Source organism: Mobula hypostoma, chromosome 11 (assembly GCF_963921235.1).
Source record: "Mobula hypostoma chromosome 11, sMobHyp1.1, whole genome shotgun sequence".
NCBI classification, from domain to species: Eukaryota; Metazoa; Chordata; class Chondrichthyes; order Myliobatiformes; family Myliobatidae; genus Mobula; species Mobula hypostoma.
In genome coordinates, this window is record NC_086107.1 from 27,862,367 (window position 1) to 27,878,054 (window position 15,688).

The window sequence follows — 15,688 nt, forward strand, 5'->3', positions numbered from 1 at the left end:
ATCTATTGGAGTGTTTGTTCTAACATAAACATGAAACGAGGAGTAAGAATGAATGAGAGTTAATTTAGAAAGTTGATAACAAAAATTTTTCTTTTTTAATCTTTTTTATTGAGTTTCAAATTGATAAACATAACAATGATAATAATACAAAGAGATCGGGATTACATTAATAACAGTTAACGTACACAGACGCCGAGTAACATATTTAATTTAAACCTCCCAATCTCTTAATAACTGAACGTGAAAAAGATTCCAAAAAAAAAAAAGCTTTTACCCCCTATACTAAAAAAACAAAGACTGGGATGCCATATTTCATCGGTTAAAATCATTATTTGTCATTAACTCCGCTCCTCTACACACAAACAAAAAGTTATTAAAAAGGATTCGGAAAAGGTCAACTTACATCATATGAAAATGCTGTATAAATGGCCTCCATGTTTCTTGAAAAGTAACCAAAGGATTGGTGGTACCATATAACCATATAACAATTACAGCACGGAAACAGGCCATCTCCGCCCTTCTAGTCCGTGCCAAACTCTTACTCAGCCCATAACTCTCCATTCCTTTCCTGTCCATATATCTATCCAATTTAACTTTAAACGACAACATCGAACCTGCCTCAACCACTTCTGCTGGAAGCTCATTCCACACAGCTACCACTCTCTAAGTGAAGAAGTTCCCCCTCATGTTACCCCTAAACTTTTGCCCTTTAACTCTCAACTCATGTCCTCTTGTTTGAATTTTCCCCACTCTCAATGGAAAAGGCCTATCCACGTCAACTCTATCAATCTCCCTCATAATTTTAAACATCTCTATCAAGTCACCCCTCAACCTTCTACGCTCCAAAGAATAAAGACCTAACTTGTTCAACCTTTTTCTGTAACTTAGGAGATGAAAACCAGGCAACATTTTAGTAAACCTCCTCTGTACTCTCTCAATTTTATTGAGATTTTTCCTATAATTCGGTGACCAGAACTGTACACAATACTCCAAAATTGGCCTTACCAATGCCCTATACAATTTCAACATTACATCCCAACTCCTATACTCAATGCTCTGATTAATAAAGGCCAGCATACCAAAAGCTTTCTTCACCACCCTAACCACATGAGATTCCACCTTCAGGGAACTATGCACCATTATTCCTAGATCCCTCTGTTCTACAGCAATCTTCAATGCCCTACCATTTACCATGTATGTCCTATTTTGATTAGTCCTACCAAAATGTAGCACCTCACATTTTTCAGCATTAAACTTCATCTACCATCTTTCAGCCCACTCTTCTAACTGGCCTAAATCTCTCTGCAAGCTTTGAAAACCTACCTCATCATCCACAACGCTACCTATCTTAGTATCATCTGCATACTTACTAATCCAATTTACCATCCCATCACCCAGATCATTAATGTATATGACAAACAACATTGGACCCAGTACAGATCCCTGAGGCACACCTCTACACACCGTCCTCCAATCTGACACACAATTATCCACCACTACTCTCTGGTGTCTCCCATCTAGCCACTGCTGAATCCATTTTACCACTTCCATATTAATGCCTAACGATTGAACCTTCCGAACTAACCTTCCGTGTGGAACCTTGTCAAAGGCCTTACTGAAGTCCATATAGACAACATCCACCGCTTTACCTCCGTCAACTTTCTTAGTAACCTCATCAAAAAATTCAATGATCTGTCAAACATCATCTTCCACGCGCAAATCCATGCTGACTGTTCCCAATCAGACCCTGTCTATCCAGATAATTATGTATACCATCTCTAAGAATACTTTCCATCAATTTACCCACTCCTAATTTTTTCCAAGTTTAAACATGTTAAAGTTTGGGAAAACCATTGAAATATAGTAGGGGGATTAGAATCTTTCCATTTAAATCTGGCTATTAATGTAACAAATACAGTCAAACGACAAGCTGAAATAGTCTATCATTGGTAGTCCAAAAACTGCAGTAATAGGTTGAGGTTGTAAATCAATATGCAAAACTACTGAAATAATATCAAAAATGTCTTTCCAATATTTTTCCAAACGAGGGCAAGACCAGAACATATGTGTCAAGGAAGCTACCTCAGAATTACATCTGTCACAGACAGGACATGAGCTAACTTATCCTTAGACAGCTGGGCCCTATGAACCACCTTAAGCTGTATCAAAGCGTGTCTGGCACACATTGAAGAAGTGTTAACCAGTTGGAGAACTTTCTCCCATTTCTCTATGGGTAAAGATATCTGAAGTTCTCTTTCCCTTTCATTCTTAATTTTATCAGACATACCTAAACATATTTTCGTAATTAAATGATAAACAATTGCTATTAAACTCTTCTGATAGGGATTTAAACCTAAAATATTTTCTGTAATTTCAGTTTGATGTGATATTGGAAAAGTAGGTAAAATAACCTTCAAAAAGTTTCTAACCTGTAAATATCTGAAAAAATGTGATCTGGGCAAATTATATTTATTAGACAACTGTTCAAAGGACATGAGACAAATATCCATGAATAAATCACAAAAACATATTATTCCCTTCGTTTTCCAGAAAAGAAAAGCTTGATCAGTTCTGGATGGCTGGAAGAAAAAAAATGGATATAATAGGACTTGAGAGGATAAATTTATTCAATCCAAAAAATTTACGAAATTGAAACCATATTCATATTGTATGTTTAATTATTGGATTAATCGTTTGTTTATTCAGTTTAGTAAGTGCAAAGGGAAGCAGAGCCCGTAAAATAGAAGCCAATGAGAACCCTTGTACAGACTCAGACTCGAGGGTCACCCATCGTGGACATTGAATTTCATCCAAATTGTGTGTCCAGAACGGTAGATATCCAATATGAATTGCCCAATAACAGAATCTAAGGTTTGGCAATGCCAAAATGCCAACCTTTTTTGATTTCTGTAAATATTTCTTATTTAATCTAGGATTTTTATTCTGCCATATATATGAAGGAATTTTAGAATTAATAATATCAAAAAAGGAATTAGAGATGAAGATTGGTACCGCCTGAAATAGATACAGAAATTTAGGTAAAATATTCATCTTAATAGCATGGATTCGACCAATCAATGATAAGGACAATGGGGGCCATTTAGTAAGCAGTTGTTTGACATGATCAATTAAGGGTAAAAAGTTAACTTTAAATAGATCCTTATGCTTCTTAGTAATTTTAACACCCAAATAAGTAAAATAATCAGTAACCAGTTTAAATGGTGATCGTCTATAGTTTGCATATTTAATGGAAAAAGCTCACTCTTACAGTATTAAGATTCAATTTATAACTATAAAAACTACTAAACTGAGCAAGTACAAACCCCATTTCCAGAAAAGTTGGGATATTTTCCAAAATGCAATAAAAACAAAAATCTGTGTTATGTTAATTCACATGAACCTTTATTTAACAGACAAAAGTACAAAGAAAAGATTTTCAACAGTTTTACTGACCAACTTAATTGCATTTTGTAAACATACACAAATTTAGAATTTGATGGCTGCAACACACTCGACAAAAGTTGGGACAGAGGCTTGTTTACCATTGTGTTACATCACCTTTCCTTTTAATAACACTTTTTTATCGTTTTGGAACTGAGGATACTAATTGTAGTAGATTTGCAATTGGAAATTTTGTCCATTCTTGCTTGATATAAGACTTCAGCTGGTCAACAGTCCGTGGTCTCTGTTGTCTGATTCTCCTCTTCATGATGCACCATACATTTTCAATAGGAGATAGATCTGGACTGGCAGCAGGCCAGTCAAGCACACGCACTCTGTGTCTACAAAGCCACGCTGTTGTAGCCCGTGCAGAATGTGGTCTGGCATTGTCCTGCTGAAATAAGCACAGACGTCCCGAGAAGAGATGTCGCCTTGATGGCCACATATGTCTCTCTAAAATCCTAATATATGCCTCAGAGTCAATGGTACCCTTCACATACATGCAACTCACCCATGCTGTGGGCACTGATGCACCCCCATACCATCACAGATGCTGGCTTTTGCACCTTTTGCTGTTAACAATCTGGATGGTCGTTTTCATCTTTGGCACGGAGAACTCGACGCCCATTTTTTCAGAAAACTAGTTGAAATGTGGACTCAGCTGACCACAGCACACAGTTCCACAGTCTTTCAGTCCATCGGAGATGAGCTCGGGCCCAGAGAACTCGCCGGCGTTTCTGCATAGAGTTGATGTATGGCTTCCTCCTTGCGTAATACAGTTTCAAGTTGCATTTCTGGATGCAGCGACGGACTGTGTCGAGTGACAATGGTTTTCCGAAGTACTCCCGAGCCCAGGTGGCTATAATTATCACAGTAGCATGGCGGTTTCTTAGGCAGTGCCGTCTGAGGGGTCGAAGATCACGCGCATTCAACAGTGCTTTCTGACCTTGCCCTTTACGCACTGATATGTCTCTGAACTCTCTGATTCTTTTCACAATATTATGTACAGTAGATGTTGAAACTTGAGATCTCGGTATTCAATAATCCCTTTTCGACGGGCAATTCGAATGAAATGCTCCTTGCTATGCACATAGTGGAATCGGAGTATGACAGGTTGAGGTTTCAGTTCTTTAGGGGGTTTTGCTCTTAAAGCCCGGTGGGCGCGATCAAGTATAGGGGAAGTAGAAAAACTTCGGAGCCGAACACGTCCGTTAAAAAAGTGAGAAAAAAATTTAGTAAGATCACCACTCTCAACGTCTTCACAGAGTCCTATTATTTGCAAATTCTGTCTATGACTGCAATTTTCCAGGACAATAATCTTAGCTTTATATTGTTCCAGTGTTTGAGTGGTCGAAGTTATTTTCTTTTCCAACAAATCTAGCTTGTGGTCTCTCTATCTACCAGCTTCATCGAGTTCGGAGATTTGCCGTTGTTGTTTTTCACACTCCCGCTTAAGTGCTCCCAGTCTACTTTTGATCTCCTTTAACAATACTTCCCAATTAGAAAGTCTTGTATCGAATTTATCATCCAGGAGCTTCGACATAGACTCCAAAGTGAGTTGAGACTTAGGCTGTTGAGAGTCACCTTCTTTCTTTCCATTTCCATTACCGGCTTTCTTGCCTTCGGCTAATGCCTTTTTCCCTCTGGTACTCATTTCAGCGATTAAAAATCAAAGTTCAAGCACATAAAAGTGTTATAAACACTTTAATATAGATAGTAAAAGGGTGGTAAAAAGACTGAAAAATGAACGGAGCAAAGCCAAAATGCGACTTACTCCATCTAGTGCCACAAGAGCAATAATAAAAATCTTTTGCAATTGCAATCTAACTGGCTGAATAGAGTATGCAAGTATTTTTTTTACATAAAATTAAAAATTCAAATTCTAGGGAATAGAAACCCTGGGTATTCAAAGTAAATATCAAACATTCAAATCAAGTAACAAAATAACAGATGATCCTCAGCCATAATTTTACAAATTTTGTTTCCACTCACTGTACCTCTTATTGGCCTCTTGAATGGAATAAATATTTTTTGTTAAACCTTGTTAATCAATTACATTTGTTATTTTTGTTAAATCACACGTCAAACATGTGACTGAATTATAAACATCTATAAAGCAGAAAGCAGTGGATTAATTTCATCAGCTGAAACTTCTGGAATGTTTTGGACACATTTTAAATTGGAAAACTTATAAAATGCAACAAAAGGATGTTATTTTAATGTTTTTTCCCATTAAAAGTTCCCAAGGTTTGTATGTTGCCCTCACATCTTTTAACATAATTATGGATTATACTCAAGCAACCACCATTTGTTATTGATGCAACAGTTTCAAAAAAGTTGATGAAAAAGTCTTTCAGTCAGGCACTAGCATTGAAAACTTTACAGAAACCAAATGAAGCTAAGAAGAGGATAATTCCACTGCCTGAGGGAGAAGCAATAAAATATTTGGGGAAATTTATTTAAAATCAACACAATGATAGTTTTTGTAAATGAAGACATTCCATTTATGATCTGTTTTTAACATCATACACCTTCATTTCACCAGCAGCACTCATTACTCCTCTTTTCTTGCCATGTTATGGTACCAGTTCAGAATCTGATTTATTAGTTGCTATGACCGCAGTTGTTCCTATAGTAACCACAAGGGTACTTTCCCAAAATAAGCTCTGCTTACCTGGACAATGATCCCCTTTCCCTTGTATTCAGCATGGAGTGCTTGTGAAAAAAAATCTACAAATGCCTGGAAATAAAAAGGAATTGGGAGAGAAATTAATTTATTGTTCCAGATCGAACATAAAAAAAAACTTGGTTTTGGAACTTCAAACCTGGTGTATTGTCCCAAAGTCAGGAATTTAGATAGAACTGGCAAGCTCTGCACTGAAATCAGAGCCTGAAAGATCTCTGTATCTGACCACAGTAGGAAAAGCTTCAAAATCTTTCCTAAAAACACCTATTCTGAGAATGTGCTCCCTAGCTCCAGCAAGAAAAACACCAATTATAATAATCCCTTTAAATACTTCCAGAACTCTGTGCACTTCAATGAGACGTGACCATGGTCAGTATGGACTTGTTGAACTGAAGGTCTTGTACACGTGCTATTTTGGTCTATGGTTGACTATAAATCATTGCAAAAGGATTGCCAGCATTGACTTTTCTTCATAGGTCACACTGGTATTACATTAGTCAAAAGATACGACCTTGACTACATGCAGACCCTAAACAATCATAAATATGTCTCAAGATAGCAAAGCTGAACTGGATTATTTGTAATCTTAATTTCATTACATCACTCATGATATTCAGACTCTGCATTTACCGTTGATTGTTTATTGTTGAGAACCTCATCCACACTTGCATTCCTAACTTGAATACTCTCACATCTTGAAGTTACTGCAGAAAAATTCTGCCAAGCATCCTTACCTGCCCCAGTACTGTATATTACAGCAATTTCGAGCTTATGATAATGGCAAGTTGAACAACAAATTTTTTTTTAATTCTCATGCTTTCATTCAAATGTCTTCTGTTTCACCCTACTTCCTCCTGTCCTAAATCATTCCCATGAGGTCTGTAGTCTTGATCTCATCCTTTGCTTTTCACTGGACTTAAAAAAAAATCACACCACTTCTGACAATGCTTTAATCATTCTTGGAATAACTATTCTAAATCCTGGCCCCTCCACCTCATTTATCTCAGTTAATGTACCCAGGCCTATTTAACCAAGTTTTTGTTTGCAATATTTCAAGTGACCTCCTTGTAGCATCTTGGAACGACAATCATTATAAATGTATATATTTACTAAGGAGACAAATCTTCTAAATTTCTAAAGTACAAATCATTCCAACTCAATCTTGCTTCAGGGTAAACATTCTCAAGTTAGAGATTAATCTCACGAACCAATGTTACACCATTTTCAAGGCAACTTTCTTTCCAAGAACCAAGCTATACATAGTATCTCAAATGTGTTCTCAAAGTTCTGCTCATTATCGACAGAAATTCATTACTCTCACATTCCAAATGCCTTACAGCAAAGCATGCCAAAGTAGTAGCTAACTTTGTCTGCAAAAGGATGTCATGATTCCTGGGAGATGCTTTTTGCACCATTTAAAGTTTTCTATTCTTTAATAACATCTACCAAAATTAACTCTACATTTCCCTATACCATACTGCCCATGGAATCATTTTAATACTCTTTATAGATTGTCCTCCACACAATTCTTTAACTTAAAGTAATGTTGCTTGACACATTACTTGCCAGTCTTTTATCCAACCTACTAGCAAGTCTCCTAATTAGATCCAGTACTGATCCATTTGGCACTGCAATGGTAAAGCTTGATACACAACAATAAATTAGTTAATTCCATCTCATTTTCAAATAATCTATTCTCTATACATAGGTGGTCAACTAATCCCAACATCCTAAACTTTTTAACAAATTCATGGCTTCTGAAAATCCAGCTACACCTCATTTACAGATTCCTCAGTCCTGCGCTTCAGAAGTAACAAGGATTTAACGGTTTGCTTTCTTCCCCCCATCCACGTGCTGTCCCTTGGAAGGAATATTGAAAAAAATACTAACAGATTCCAAATGTACATTGAAAATACCTTATTGCTATACTTCAGTATTTCTACAGCTTGGACCACAACTTACCTGTTGTTCAATCATGCACGTGCTAAAACTTCCTCCAATTAATTATTTGTATGGTTATACATGTAACAAGCAAAATAGAAGGCCTTGATTCATGAAGTTCATGGTCACGTTTCACTAAACCAACTCACCTTTCCCTCACAAGAATGTTAACTCCTTTCTAACCACCAACATGGAACTAAATCATTTGTCAGAACGAGGGGTCACAGTTTGAGGATTAAGGGGAAGCCTTTTAGGACCGAGATTAGGAAAACCTTCTTCACACAGAGAGTGGTGAATCTGTGGAATTCTCTGCCACAGGAAACAGTTGAGGCCAGTTCATTGGCTATATTTAAGAGGGAGTTAGATATGGCCCTTGTGGCTATGGGGGTCAGGGGGTATGGAGGGAAGGCTGGGGCGGGGTTCTGAGTTGGATGATCAGCCATGATCATAATAAATGGTGGTGCAGGCTCAAAGGGCCGAATGGCCTACTCCTGCACCTATTTTCTATGTTTCTATGTATATGCAGTGCCCTAAACGACTAATTGTAGCTTCTGACTTCATAATCTGTTGCTAAGACCACCAATGTCAACAGCTGTAGTATGCCCCACAAACAGTCTATCATTGCTCAATGATCTAATTACTACCACCTGGAAATTTGAATCATGTATTCTGCATCGTCTCATTCACCCATTCTTGATTTTACACACCAATTTCTGGGACCTTGCCTCAAATTATAAATTCACAGCTTTCTCTCAATCCCTTCCATGGTTTAAATCCTCCTATTCAAAATGGTGAAAAGACAGCCATATGACTCAAACAGAATCGTAGGAATTCAAACAAAATAGAATTTAATGCAAAACCTGCCTGCACTGGAATTACTTAAAAACAAATATGAATTATATGCAAAGAATAATACAAAAACAAGTCAGATTATTTAAATAGTGAAAGACTGCAGCATGCCATTGTGCAGAGGGACTTGAGTGCCGATGCATGAAAAGGTTGGTTTGTGATGCAACAGGTTATCAAGGCGGCAAATGGAATGTTGGCCTTCATTCGTGGAGGCATTGAACTTAAGAGCAGGGAGGATGTGCTGCTACTGTACAGAGTACTGGTCAGGCTGCAGCTGGAATACTGTGTGAAATTCTGGTATCCTTACTTGAGGGAAGAGATACTGACTTTAGGTGTGATGCAGAGGAGTTTCACCAGATTGATTCTGGAGTGGAGGGGCGTTCGCATACGAGGAGAGATCAAGTTGTCTGGGACAATAATCGATGGAATTTGGAAGAATATGAGGGGATCTTATAGAAACATAAATTATGAAAGGGATGGATAAGATAGAGGCAGTAAAGTTGTTCCCACTGACAAGTGAGACTAGAATTAGGGGGCATTGGCTTAAGATTCAGGGAACAGGAGAAATAAGCAGAAATTGCTTTTCCCCAGAGAGTAGTGAATATGGAATTCTCTGCTGAGAAAAGCAGTAGGGGCCACCTCATTAAAACACAGACAGATTTTTTTTACACAGAAGGGAAATTAAGTTTTATTGGGAAAAGGTCACGATCTTATTGAATGACAGAGCAGGCTCCACAGGCCAGATGGTTAACTCCTGCCCCCATTTCTTATGTTCCTAGTCTAAACATAGAAATTCATTTATTTATACAATATTGTGTTTTACACGTTACAATTATAGCTAAAGTAAGCTTACAGGATGTGTCAAACTTTCTGCAAAAGTGTTAAATATATATAAAATGGGGATTATTCAATATACAGTAATTCCATAATTTGGGGTTTTGTCTGAACAGGTATAGTTTGGCAGAAGGGGAGCATAGTGGATGGCATAACACTTTACAGTGCCAGTGATCCAAGTTCATTTCACTGCTGTCTGTACATTCCGAAGACATATGATTAGGAGGTTAATTGGTCACATTGGTGTAACTGGATGCCACAGGCTCATTGGGCTGGAAGGGCCTGTTATTGTGGTGTATCTTGAAACAAACAGTTTTGTTCAAATAAAGTGAGAAATTCAGAATAAGAAAATAGACAACTAACAGAGTTAAAAACCTGGATTTCAGCTTCTTTTGAGTAGCAACTGAATTACTGTCAACAAAAAAAAAACTAACAACAATATTTTATAACAGAACACACAACTTTGAAAAAGATAGGGCACTATCACCCTCCGATCAAGACCCAAAAATGAATGGCCTGATTATTTTCAGATTGCTGCTTGCAGGAATTTATTGTGTATATTGGGTGTTATGATTCTTAACAATTACAACAATAATTCTTTCATGGATGTAAAGCAATTTGAAGATCACAAAAAGTCCTTCTAACATTTTGTTTTCATCATGCAGTTTGATTTTTGTCATCTTGTATTCCAAGACTTTGCTATATAGCTTAGAAAGCATAAGATGAAATCTGCTGAAAAATTCAATCATCCACAGCAATTTGCTTGTACTACTAATCACCTCAAAATTTGTCAACCTTCAGCGTTCTGATTTAAGCACAGCATGACCCAGCTGTACTACATGTACTGTGCATTAACTATTACCTCAAGTCTGAAGCCAAGGAGTACCTTCAAAATTACATTTACACTTAATGCAACAAACAACAATTTGATGCATTGCTTTATATAAAAAAAATCCTCTACTATTGCTGTTTCCTTCTTTTCTTGCTTCTGAAATTCACTTATAAAAGTAAGTCTGACATTTTGATTTTGGTCTAACAAGTCAGTAAGAACCACATCCACGACTCATGACTGCATAGCTATATACAGCTCAGAACATTAGCAAGTCTGATAAAGTGAATGTGGACTTCAAGAAGAGAAAGTTGGGAGATTACACACCAGTCCACACTGAGAGGTCAGCAACGAAAGGTTTCAGTAGCTTCTAGTTCCTGGGCGTCAGCATCTCATAGGATCCATCTCGGGACCAACATATTGATGTAATCACAAAGGCAGCATGCCAGTAGATCTACTGCATTAAGACCATAAGACAAAGGAGCAGAAGTAGGCCATTCGGCCCATTGAGCTGATCCATTTTATCCTATTTAGTCCCACTGCCCCGCCTTCTCACCATAACCTTTGATGCCCTGGCTACTCAGATACCTATCAATCTCTGCCTTAAATACACCCAATGACTTGGCCTCCACTGCTGCCCGTGGCAACAAATTCCATAGATTCACCACCCTCTGACTAAAAAAATTTTTTCGCATTTCTGTTCTGAAAGGGCGCCCTTCAATCCTTCAGTCATGCCCTCTCGTACTAGACTCCCCCATCATGGGAAACAACTTTGCCACATCCACTCTGTCCATGCCTTTTAACATTCGAAATGTTTCTATGAGGTCTCCCCTCATTCTTCTAAACTCCAAGGAATACAGTCCAAGAACGGACAAACGTTCCTCATATGTTAACCCTCTCAATCCCAGAATCATTCTAGTGAATCTTCCCTGTACCCTCTCCAACGTCAGCACATCCTTTCTTAAATAAGGAGACCAAAACGGTCCACAGTACTCCAAGTGAGGTCTCACCAGCACCTTATAGAGCCTCAACATCACATCCCTGCTCCCATACTCTATTCCTCTAGAAATGAATGCCAACATTGCATTCGCCTTCTTCACTACCGACTCAACCTGGAGGTTAACTTTAAGGGAATCCTGTATGAGGACTCCCAAGTTCCATTGCATCTCAGAACTTTGAATTCTTTCCCCATTTAAATAATAGTCTGCCCCTTTATTTTTTCTGCCAAAGTGCATAACCATACACTTTCCAACATTGTACTTCATTTGCCACTTCTCTGCCCATTCTTCCAATCTATCCAAGTCCCTCTGCAGACTCTCCGTTTCCTCAGCACTACCGGCCCCTCCACCTATCTTCGTATCGTCAGCAAACTTAGCCACAAAGCCATCTATTCCATAATCCAAATCATTGATGTACAATGTAAAAAGAAGTGGCCCCAACAGTGATCCCTGTGGAACACCACTGGTAACCGGCAGCCAACCAGAATAGGATCCCTTTATTCCCTTTATTAAGAGCTTGAGGAGATCTGAAATGTCAAAGACTTTTACAAATTCCTGCAGATGTATGGTGGAGAATGTTCTGACTGAATGTATCACAATTTTGTATGGGGATTTAAATACACAAAATGGCAAGAAGCTGTGGAGGTTTATAGGCTCTGCCAGCTCCATTGTGGGTACAACCCACTCCATCATCAAGGACATGTTTAAGAGGTGGTGCTTCAAGAAGGTGGCATTCATCATTAAGGACCTCCACTACCAGATTCATCCTCTTCACATTACTAGCATCAGAAAAGTAATACAGAAGCCAGAAAACCTATACTCAAAGTTTCAGGAAGTTTCCTCCACTCTGCCAACAGATTTCTAGATGGACAACAAACCTATGAACATGACCTCAGTCTGGTTTCTTATATTACTTATTTTGCAATTTACAGTTTTTTTTTGTCTTTATACTGTATTACTACTGCAAAACAGGACATTCCACATCATACAAGACAATGATAATACATCTGATTCTGACAAGCCAAACATTAGGATATGTTCACATCATAGTCATAATTTTTACCATTCTGCTGTGAAAATTAAAGCATATAAAATGAGTTGAAATACAAATAAATCTGCAAACCATTTTTATAAGATATATCATTTCAAATGGAAGGGAGAAATAAGTCTTACTTTGGTCGCAGAGTAGAGCGTCAGTAAAGGTACTGGAAACAAGGCGCTAGCAGAGGACACATTCAGGATGATGCCCTTCGACCTTTAAAATATAATATCACAAGTAATCAGTGAAACAAAGTAGGATAATTACATCGAAATAAATGAGGATATTATGAACTAAAGCAGTTAAGCTTAACTTAAAGTTATAGAATTACTCTTCATGATACATTTCATATGCACATCGAAAAGGAATGGCAGACAAACTGTTTTGCACCAGTCTTTACGATGAAATTTAAGAATTTCAGGGGGCAGAAGAGAATGCAGTTGTTATTACCAAGGACAAAGTGTTTGGGAAGCTGAAAGGTCTGAAGGTAGATAAGTCACCCAGACAAGACAGACTACACCTAAGGGTTATGAAAAAGGTAGCTGTAGAGATTGCGGGGCCACTTGTAGCGATTGTTCAAGAATCAACAGATTTTGGAATGGTCCTGGAGGACTGGAAAATTGCAAATGTCACTTCATTCTTTAAGGTGGGAGGCAAAAGATAATAAATTATAGGTCAGTTAGCCTGACTTCAGTGGTTGGCAAGATGGTAGAGTCCATTATTAAGAATGTACTTGGAGGCATTTGATAAAATTGACCAACGTCAGTATGATTTCCTCAAAGAGAAACCTTGCCTAACAAATCTGTTGTAATTATTTGAGGAAATAACGGGCAGAATAGACAAAGGAAAGTTAGTGGATGTTGCTTACATTAGGTTGCTAAACAAGATGAGAGTCCATGGTGTTACAAGAAAGATACTATCATGGGCAGAAGACTGGATGACTGGCGGAAGGCAAAGAGTGGGAATAAAGGGAACTTTTTCTGGTTGGCTGTAGGTGACTTGTGTTGTTCCAGTAGAGTCAATGTTACGTTCACAACTTTCCATGTTATACATTGATGACCGGGATGATAGAACGATGGCTTTGTGGCCAAGTTTGCTTAATATTTAAGAAGATAAGGGGAGAGCAGGAACATTTGAGGAAGCAGGGAGTCTGCAAAAGGACTTAGATTAGGAAAATGGGCAAATAAATGGCAGATGGAATACAGTGCAGGGAAGTGTATGGTCATGCAGTTTGGTAGACAGAATAAAATAGACTATTTTCTTAACTTCAGCAAATTCAGAAATCGGAGGCACAAACGGACTTCAGAGCCCTAGTACAAACTTGCAGGATGATTTGGTTAGGTTGAGCACTCCTTATCTGAAATTCCAAAATCTAAAAACCCTCAAATTCAGAATTGTTTTGAGCGCTTACTGGCAGCACATAAATTCAGAGTCGAGAATGATGGTGATGTCAAACAGCCACTGAACGTCCACCTGAGGAAGTGCAAGCCTACCTTTCTGATTGTTCAATGTACATATTTCTGTTTCATGCACAAAGTTATTAAAATATTATACAAAACTACCTTCACAGTATATAAGCTGTATGTGTAATGTAAATGGATTTTACTCTCAAAATATATCATAGATATAAATATTCCAAAATTTGAAAAAATCCCAAATACAAAACGGTTCTGGCCCCAAGCATTTTGGATAAGAGATGCTCCACGATGGTAAGAAAGGCAAAGGAAATGTTAGTATTCATTCCAAATAGATTAGAATATAAAAGCAAAAATGGAATGCTGAGGCTTTATAAGGCATTGCTCAGACCACCTTTAAAGTACTGCGTGCAGATTTGGAATCCTTATGCTGGGATTGGAGAGGCTCCACAGGAGTTTTATGAGAACTATCTAGAGAATGAAATAGTTAAAGCATGAGGAATATTTGATGGCTCTTGGCATATACTTGCTGAGCTTAGAAGAATGAGGGAGGATCTCATTGAAAATACTGAACATTAAAAGGCCTAGATCACAGGTTCCCAACTTTTTTATGCCATGGATCAATAACATCAAGCAAGGGGTCCATGGATCAGAGGTTGGGAACCCCTGGCCTACATAGAGTAGACATGGAAAGAGTGTTTCAAATAGTGGGAGAGTCTAGGACCAGAGGGCAGGGGTTCAGAATAGAAAGACATCCCTTTAGAACAGAGACAAGGAGGAATTTCTTTAGCCAGGGGCTAGTGAATCTGTGGAATTCACTGTCACAGATGACTGTGGAAGCCAAGTTATTAGATACATCTAAAGCGGAGGTTGATAGGTTCTTATCAGTAAAGACGTCAAAGTTTACAGGGAGAAGGCAGAAGAATGGGAAAATAAATTAGCCATGAGCAGACTCAGTTGGCTGAATGGCTTAATTCTGCTCCTATGTCTTGTGGTCTTATTATTTTGCTTGGCTTGGAAGGTTGCAGTTATGCTGTAACTTTTATGCTGATGCAAAATGGGTTTCAGTATGTATCAAATGGAAGATAACATATGTCCTGGGACAAAGTGCAATTATTTTCACCAAGCTATCTCACAACATCTCAAGTCTGTAATGCTGAATCGCAACTCAGTCTAAGAAATTTACATGTGTGGACTTACTTGAGATCAAAGCAAATGAAAAGTGGAAAGCACTGCTATTCAAACCGATAACGAAAATATATATGCTTCTAAATGATTATTGCACGGATGAATCATACAAGGGGTGATTGATAAATTCGTGGCCCAAGGTAGGAGTCAATTTTAGAAAACCTAGCACATTTATTTTTCAACATAGTCCCCTCCTACATGTACACACTTAGTCCAGTGGTCATGGAGCATACAGATCCCTTCTTTGTAGAAGTGGTCCACAGCAGGGGTGATAAGTTCGTGGCCGAAGGTAGAAGGAGATGAGTTATTAACTTCAAACTTTCTGCATTATCACTCAAAGAGTTGAACTGCACGTCCATGTAGCGAGTGCATCTTGCACCTCCAGGTGGTCCACAGCATGGGTGATTGATACGTTCATGGGCTAAGGTAGAAGGAGATGAGTTATACAGCTCTCATTACATGCACATG

At 38.1% G+C, this 15,688-nt stretch overlaps 1 protein-coding gene across 1 annotated transcript in view; it reads right to left on the minus strand.

Annotated features, from left to right (window-relative positions):
- The window catches only part of hsd17b12a (hydroxysteroid (17-beta) dehydrogenase 12a), a 196,842-nt gene that overhangs the window by 21,009 nt on the left and 160,145 nt on the right, over positions 1-15,688 (minus strand). The window contains exons 8-9 of the mRNA XM_063061789.1: positions 12,752-12,833; positions 6,116-6,181 (exon numbers count right to left, since the gene is read on the minus strand). Of these exons, the coding sequence (XP_062917859.1) occupies positions 6,116-6,181; positions 12,752-12,833 (148 nt within the window). The remainder of the gene's footprint in view (positions 1-6,115; positions 6,182-12,751; positions 12,834-15,688) is intronic.